The 8,825-nt window shown below is 36.4% G+C and overlaps 1 protein-coding gene across 1 annotated transcript; it reads right to left on the bottom strand.

Moving 5' to 3' along the window:
* Positions 1-4,693: 4,693 nt before the first annotated feature.
* On the bottom strand, positions 4,694-8,243 carry LOC143588815 (TATA box-binding protein-associated factor RNA polymerase I subunit B-like). The gene is made up of 4 exons (XM_077069728.1): positions 7,679-8,243; positions 6,098-6,889; positions 5,832-5,965; positions 4,694-5,387 (listed from the first exon to the last, which is right to left on the bottom strand). Exons 1-4 carry the CDS (start codon positions 8,241-8,243, stop codon positions 4,878-4,880), a joined length of 2,001 nt encoding a protein of 666 aa, XP_076925843.1. The 3' UTR covers positions 4,694-4,877.
* Positions 8,244-8,825: the final 582 nt, after the last annotated feature.

Raw genomic sequence — 8,825 nt, 5'->3', positions numbered from 1 at the left:
CTTTTCACTATATATATATATATATATATATATATATATATATATATATATATATATATGTTTGATTTCTTTTGAGAACCACTTTGAGTTTTAAGAACTCAAAAGAAGTCAACGTAACATTTTCTTTAAATTGGTTTTTACACATATGTAATACGTAAGTGTAAGTAACTTAAAAAAAGTTACAAAATTTTTTACACACCGAATCGACTTATTACACATGTGTAACTGAAATTTAAACTTGTGTAATCATCAAAATATTTATTCTCTCTCCTGATTAATTTTTTAATCAAATTTATTTTCAGCCACATATTCCATACTCATTTAATTAAATGTGTGGTACATATTGAGTTCTTAAAGTTCTTACAACTTATCAATGTTGTAAGGCCCCGTTACCGGTGCCTCACTTTGGACGTTGGATTTACTAATAAACACAGCTCTAAATATTAGAGTTAAATAAAACTTTCGCGGAATATTAAAACTTTCATAAACGTTGCATAATAATTTATAACATGTCATAAAACATTCTTGTCTTTCAAAATTAAAACATTAAATATAAAACATCATGAGTCTTCAGATGCCAGACTCTTATTCTTCTGTCACGTGTCCCCGCTCAAGCCAGCTGTCTCATCATACTCACCTGCGTGCATGCTAAAAGTCAGCTAGGGGTGTTCAAAAGTATCCGAATCCGAATCCGATCCGTATCCGATAATCCGTATCCAAACTATCCGAAATTCCGGATATCCGAAGATTCGGATTCGGATTCAGATAGTATTTTTAGGATTTTTCGGATAGTTCGGATATCCGAACTATCCGAAATATTAAATTTAATATATTTTTTAATTTAATACATATACCTTTTAATCTTATCCATCCATAATCCTTATAACCTAATTAACTTTCACAGCCGTTCTCATATATCAAGACTCTAACCCTACCTTCCACTCTCCCCTCACCGTCACCACCACACCACCTCCGTCCGCCGCCGCACTGTCTGTCATCGTTACCACTCACCACCTCCGGCTGTATCCACCTTCGTCCTCCGGCGGCCGACGCCGCTGTTCTCTTCCGTCTGCACCAAATCACCACGGTTACACCTTGATAAGCCAATAAGTATGTTAGATTGTATCACAGATTGTAAGATTTATATGTTAGATTTGTTAGATTGGAAAACCTATTGTGTTTAGGTTGTTGGATTGAATGTTTGGTGATTTGTAATTTTAATGTTAAAACAACTTGGTTGTTTGCTTTTTTCCAGATTTTTTCCCCAGATTCTCTTTCGGATATCCGAATCACTATCCGATCGGATATCCGAACTTCGGATATCCGAAATTTCGGATTCAGATTCGGATAGTGAAATCCACTATCCGAAAGGACCGGATATCCGAAGTTCGGATATCCGAAACTTCGGATATCCGGTTTTGAACACCCCTAAAGTCAGCTACGCCGAGTGAGTTTTAGTTAATCATATAACATACAATTTGTTCACTTACTTGCACACATGCCCGGAGGTGTGTACACCATTCATACTTAACATGTTCACATTACTTTCTTACATACGTTCATACATTCATTCTTCATACTTTCTTTACCTTCATAGTACATAACTATCCATACTACTTAAAGAGCCTTCCGCCCTATAACCTCACAGATATTATAAGGGTCTGGTCCCCAACATCACAGATATTATTAGGGTCTGGTCCCTATCCTCACATATATTATTAGGGTTTGGTCCCTATCCTCACAGATATTATTAGGGTCTGGTCCCTTTGTTCCGTGCAACCATACCATACCTTCCTTTACATACTTTCCTTAACAATACGTGCAATATCCGAAGATCGTTCACGTACTATCAATCATTCATATATAATATAACATACATACATCATATATAGCAATCATATCTTTAAACTACCACCTGGCGATACATGCAATATCCAAAGATCGTTCAGGCACCGCCAAGCATTCATTCATACATGGATCGTACAAGGCATACACTTACTACTTAAGGTAAGTGTATTAACTATCACATCGAGTATGCACAAAGCCCCGAAAACATAACAAGGAAGTGGGGCTAGAAACTCACCTGAACTCGGTTACGTTCACCGTTAATGGTTATTCATTTCTTTAGTTGTGCACGACTAACTGTATAACAATTACATGTATCAATTAACTATCACTACCCATGTCGTATTTCTAGTTTAATTATAACCCTCAATGAATGGGCCCCGGGGGAAGCGCCCCTGACAACGGGGTCTAGGGGCGGCAGCCCCTAGCAGGGTCCAAGGGGCAGAGCCCCTGGCTGGGGTCGAGCTGCCAGGTCAACTTGGAAAAATTTTATTTCCATTAACTACCGTAACACATTTTCCATTAGAATTCTAATTTATTATTTTATTTGCTAACTCAAAAATTCAAGGGCTTCTTTGTAAATAATCCATTTTATTACAAGTCCAGGGATTTTTCTGTCATTCTTTTAAACTTTAATTCGTTAGCCAGTTCTTTAATGAATGGGGCTCATTCGTTACTTCTTGATTTATAACGAATTGAATCTTTATAACGAACTGAACCTTATAACGAACTGGTCTGTATAAGGAATTGAACCCTATAACGAACTGGTCTGTATAACGAATTGAACCTTATAACGAACTGGGGGGGTTCATTCATCAGTTCTCCGTTAACGAATTACTTATCGAATGACTTAATGAACTGCTTCTAATTCGTTATAACGAACTGCTTCTAATTAGTTATTTCAACTTAACGAATGGTCATGACGAATTAATGCTAGTTCGTTATTTCCCCGCTAACGAATTAAGGTTAGGTCAGAGAACGTCAGAAATATTCTCTGACATCGCCGGAAAAACGGTTGGTGGCCGGAAAAACGTATTTTCGCACCGTTTTCACCGTTTTTCGTCCCGTTCGATCCAGATCTGAGCTAGGGTGACCCCTAAGCTCACCTTTTAACCGGTTTATACCGATCCCATCAAGATCTCGTGACTTTAGCGGTTTAGGGTGTCGGCTCGTCGTTTCGCGACTATATCTAGCGGGTTTGGATCCGTGCAATATCATACTATCATTACCTCAAGTCAGATGGTTCTTCTTCTTGGTTTCGGTTAGAGAAAGAGAGAAAGATGAGAGAGAGCTTAAGTGTGTGTTTTTGGTGGTGTATGGAATATGTGAAATGAATGGATTATGGAGTAATTATTGTTTATATATGACGGGTCATGGGCTTAAGCCCATGGTCTTTCCCTTTCTTATTAACCCAAGTCCATTACCCATATTACTTAACTCAACACAAGCCCATCTCATAACATCTAACATTATTATTTATTAATCGAACAAAAAACAGGATGTTACAAAGGTTCTCAAAATATCCCTCCTATATATATATATGGGTGTTGGATCATTTCAGAAGTTTTTTTTACAGCGAGAAGTGAAGGTGTAACTCCATTAATTCCTAATTTCACTCCATTTCTTATGTAGGTGCATATGTATGTGCGTAAGTACATATGTTTGTATATGTGTACGTATGTTTGTATATGTGTATGTATGTTTGTATGTGTGTAGGTACATAGGTTTAAATGTGGCTCGGTACATCTATATGTTTGTAGGTAGGTTTGAATGTGTAATTAAGACATGAATACAACCAACCTATATATATGTATGTAACATCATATGAAAGGGAGTGAAATTAGGAATTAATAGAGTTATACCTTCACTTTTCACTGTAATATCACTTCTTGCAAGATCCATCCCCTATATGTATGTATATATTTACATATATATATATATATATATTGGGCTACAACATCTTTACACCCTAAAACAAATACCTCACATTTGCTGACCGGGCACCACATGGCACAAATCACCCATTTTGTAGCTCCTCCACTAAATATAGCCTAAAAAACATGCCACGTCAAAAAAAAAAAAACTAACAAAATTAGGGTCCGTTAAGTTCGAAAGTGCCAAAAACAAATAGGATGAAAGTTGAAAATGATGGTAACAAATCAGAAATTAAGAATGTTGTTAGCCAACGGGTAAAAGCTAAAAGTATTAAAAAACAACATACCTTTTAAAAAGACATATTTTTTTTGGCATTTTTAAAAGATAAAAAAAAAAAACAGATTTCAATAATCAGAAATAATATTCATGCTTTGTGTGCTATTATACTTTATAACAAATGACAAGTTTGGTGTCGCAAGTGCCTTATTGGGTCACTTGGCAGCACCGAACTGACTCACAAATTTTGTTTTTTTTAGTTCTGTCATCATAACAAACGTAACAGAGACCGACTGAACACCAAATTTTTTTTGGTTTCGTTATTATAACGGACGTGACGAAAACCAACCGAATTCCCGTAGACTCACCATTTCAATGTCTATGATCGACAATGGTTGGGTTTTACCAACGATCGAGTTTACCGACCGATGCCACTCCATTGGTCCACCTCAATTTTTATAGTTTTTTGTTTTATATTTGGTTTTAATTCCAGTATAATGGCATACGTCACATATCGCATCGACTTACCAGCTAAACACTTGGGTTTATCGGGTTAAAACTAGTTAAAGATAAGATGAAAGACAAACGAGCTGTATACATTTACTTTTCTTAAACAAAATAACAAATCATGATTTTTCTTTTTTATTATTTATCATCAAAGTTATGCTTAATTAAATAACAAGTATGCTTACATTCAAATTACGCACAATTCAAGCAAAACTTGCAATACATTTTTCCTATGGATAAGAAGAATAATCCAAAAATGCCGCATCTCTTTACTTCAAAAAAAGATATTATAATATTTGCATCACTATCTTGGTTTTTGGCAGGCTACAGAAAGAATGAACAACAACAAAGTTACAAAAAATATGAACATATTTTCACAAGTTTAACTTGTCAAAATTCATAGAATTGCCATCATTATTATCATCATCACAAATTTGGCAACCTTCATAACAAGGCATTTGTTTCAAGGAGTGTTTTATATTCTTCTCTAACCAATCCAAACGTCTCTCAAAACTAAGCACAGCAGCATGCATACTCCTGACATCGAGTTGAGCCACTCGCGCACACGAACGTAATATAATATAATAATCTGCGTGCGCAGCATAAACATACGCTCCGGTCCCCTTTTTCCTTGTGTAATGTAAGTAATCATGTCTCTTCACTCTTCGCCTTGGAGAGATGTAACAAAATTTATTCTCTTCCATGTTGGATTTCATTCGCCTTATTTCTCTATCTTTGTGGGACTCCTTAGGGTCGAGGGTAACGTGGTCATTTTCATCTTTAGGTTTCTTGGTCTTGGTCGTTTTGCTTTGTGAATGATCTCGAGGTCTCTTGTGGAGACTACTCGGGGTCAACAAATCTAACTCAGATGGTTTATGATCATCCTACAATGAACCACCAAAAAGGATTCAAACAAATGTGAAGTTATCAAGATTTCACATACAAACTTCCTTGTGTGTATATGTGTGTGTAGGGTTTATGTTTAGGAGAATATTATATCAAAAAAAGTGTAGAAAGCTACCAGGGCACGCCACGTGTCCCAAGAAAATTCTGAGAGCAGTAAAACACACTTTAACGCGCCAACGCGCGTTGAAAAAAAACAAAAGCGTTGATGTACCATTATATATTTTTAAACGCAGCGTCATGTACACACAGACGTATATATACACACGTGTGTGCATAAATATAGAAGTGTTTTCAATACATATAAATCTTTTTTAAGTAGAGAACTGAGAGAACCACATAAGCATTCATATGTTATGTACGCCACATATACACGCGCACGTAAATATACACCCACGTTGAGATGAATAAATACGAATACATACCTCTTTCTTCTGATAAAAATTCCAAAGGTCCTCTATTATCTTATCTTCCTCTTGATCCTCAAACGACAATTCCACACCAGCAAAAACCACATCTTTACAATATGCAAGATATTTTTCCAAATCCTTACCATGATCTACCAAACACAAACAATGCAATATGTTATAAAACTTAATAACATAAGCCAACACCACATGTTAGTAGTCAAACACATTAGTGACAAAATTAAACGCAAATCATAGGCTTTTTGATATACGTAGCATCTTACCACTTGTATCAATGAGCTCATTGTATTTTGAATGAAGTAAAACTAAAATCTCAGTAGCATCCAAGTCCTTATTACAAGGCTCTGCAGCAGAATCATCAACATCTGATTGGCTGCTACTTTGTTGTGCCAGCTTATCAGCGTTATTGACTTTTGGCATTTTTCCATCTTCTCTTTTAACCGCACAAGACAAAGACGTTTCCCACTTCCCAAAACCATGAATATTGTAAAGAATTCTAATTGAAACTATAAGTATAGACAATATAAAAGCACGTGTAGGAAGCCTGAACTCGTTTGCCGACAACCACAGCTCAGATGGCATAGACCACTCATATATCCGGCACGCGTGAGGGAGAATAGTATCAACAGGAAGAGATAGCTGTTTGAGATAGCGCAAAGCAATTCCATAAAAGTTAACAGGTGGTAATTCTAACCCTATTTGTTGAGCAATAGAAGCTGCTAATGACTCAAGTTTTTGAACTGAAACAGTTTGTAAAGGTCTAAACATACGGCTTGAACTTAGGGGGCATGCGTTTGTTGGGGGTCCGATTATTTTTTCAATTTCAACAAAAGCAGCAAAATAAGGAAGTTTTCCTTCAAGTGTCCACTTTATTATATCGGTTGATAAGATTGGCTCTCGTGTCAGGTGGCATGCTAAAAAAGAAATTACTAAAGAGTAATATAAAGGTATTGTATTGCTCACTGATTTGTACCATATCATAACTGATCGTTTACCAAGTAAATTATGAGGCTCAGATTTATGCTCAGACCTAACCCTAACACCTTCCGTTTCCCCTGAGATGAAATAGGAGTACGTTGGTTAGTCAACAAGTAGATAATTACTGGAAATGACAAAAATAGTCTGCATATAACATTTAACAACTTTTGATATTTAATCAATCAAACCTAGGACCACAAATGAGCCATGCCGCTTGTGAGCTACTCGGAATTGGCTTGTTAAAAGCTCATACTAAGCCGAGCATAAACGAGCTGGAGCCTAATATTAAGCTTGTCAAATAACCGAGCCTGAGCTCGAGGCAGCTCACAAGCCTAAATGAGCCTTTTTAGTTATTATTTTTTATTTAACATAGTAAATATATATTTATATAATAATTACTATTGTATATAAAAAATAATTAATAATGTATATAAATTAATTAATGTTAATTAGTTCGTCCTTTATGTTTATACCAAATTTCATGTTTCGTCCTTAAACTAAGAAAATAACGATAATCATCCTATATGTTCAAATCCGTTTACACCTTTAGACCTTTCCACCAGCGGGCGTTAAATTTGTCCGTTAAGTTCAGTCATGTGCAGTGCACATGGGGGCATTGTGGTCATTTTTATAATTAATAATTATTTATTATTATTTAATAAATAATAAGCGAGCCAAGCTCGAGCCTTAAAAATATAGCTTGAAACGAACCAAGCTCAAGCTCTCATAAGTTAAACAAGCTGAGCCTGGGCCTAATCAAGCTTGGGCTCGGCTCATTTACGCCCCCAGTCAAAACCTTGTTCGGGAACCAGTCAACAAGAAACTTAGTCAATGCTAACACTTGATATATGTATAACTCATCATACCTTGGACTTGAGATTCTGATTCATTAATAGCGTCATCAGCCCAATCATCAGAAAAAAGCTTTGTTGATGCCACAAATCTCAACCAGATTGACTCGATGATGCCTACAATTACAGGACACACATTAAACTCCTCAACCAACGCCTTGATCTGTAATTCAATCATTATCTGGACTCCCATCACATATCTCATCCTAATTTCTGAATAATAATCCTCATAACCCAACGTTCTAGGCCCTGTCGCAAAATCAGCAGGCTCGGTGGGACCCACCCCATCCCCTGCTTCAGCATCATCATCATCATCATCATCCACTTGGGTCCTTAGGGTTTCCCAAAACTGTGAAAGAGGTTGGGATTGCGTGACCGGCTCGGATTTAACAACGGTCCGCCGTTGTATGGTAGCCCCTGCATTCTCATTGTTCAAAAACATTTCCTCATTATCGACGGCAGTGTCCCTGATCTCATCAGCTTGGGCCCCGCATCGCTGGCAGTAATAATAGCCATCTGAACCATCTTCCATCCCCACGTATCCACACATTTGGCATTCCAAAGCCAATCCATTAGCCATCTTTAAAATTGTTGTACTTGAAACGATAAGAAAAAGGTTATGAGGTCCAGCTAGCAAACTGCAAATAATAAACCTAATTGAAGAAAATGCTAGAGTGAGTAATTAAAAAAGAAGTCCCATCAAGTTTAGTATAGTAATAAAAATGCTTTGCTTAGGAGGTCCAGGTTTAACCTAATTAGGGATGAGATTAAAAGAAAAAACATACACTTACACTTACAGAAGCAGAGTGTATGGTTGAATAATCGACGACGTGTGATTGCCAACGGTGGCGGCCGATGTGGCTGGCGGCGATATGAAGAAGACAAGAAACTGAGTGGAACAGGAACAGGAGTTTTACATGGTTTCTATAACAATTCAACCAGACCAAGAGTATTATTATTATTATTATCATTATTATTATTATTATTATTTTAACTACCACAAAAAAATTATTGGATATTGGTTTTTAATACTCAATTTTCACTCATTGATTGATTGCACTCTCAATTAACGATTTGTTTCTCATCACTCCTAACTTGTAACTTGTTTTAACGGACCGTAGCTTCGTTAGTTTTTTTCGACGCGACATGTTTTCGCTAATGT

The sequence above is a fragment of the Bidens hawaiensis genome, unplaced genomic scaffold, assembly GCF_021521415.1.
Source record: "Bidens hawaiensis isolate Kalapana, Puna unplaced genomic scaffold, B.hawaiensis_p1.1 tig00036779_1, whole genome shotgun sequence".
Lineage (NCBI taxonomy): Eukaryota > Viridiplantae > Streptophyta > Magnoliopsida > Asterales > Asteraceae > Bidens > Bidens hawaiensis.
This window is presented reverse-complemented; position numbering and strand designations above follow the sequence as displayed.

Bases quoted from the DNA above. Each gene is read 5' to 3' on its own strand.
- LOC143588815 (XM_077069728.1), bottom strand. From the start codon at position 8,243: ATGGCTAATGGATTGGCTTTGGAATGCCAAATGTGTGGATACGTGGGG. The intron at 6,890-7,678 runs GTATGATGAGTT...ATTTCATCTCAG, and splicing joins ATCAGAATCTCAAGTCCAAG to GGGAAACGGAAGGTGTTAGG. The intron at 5,388-5,831 runs GTATGTATTCGT...GGTTCATTGTAG, and splicing joins ATTTTTATCAGAAGAAAGAG to GATGATCATAAACCATCTGA.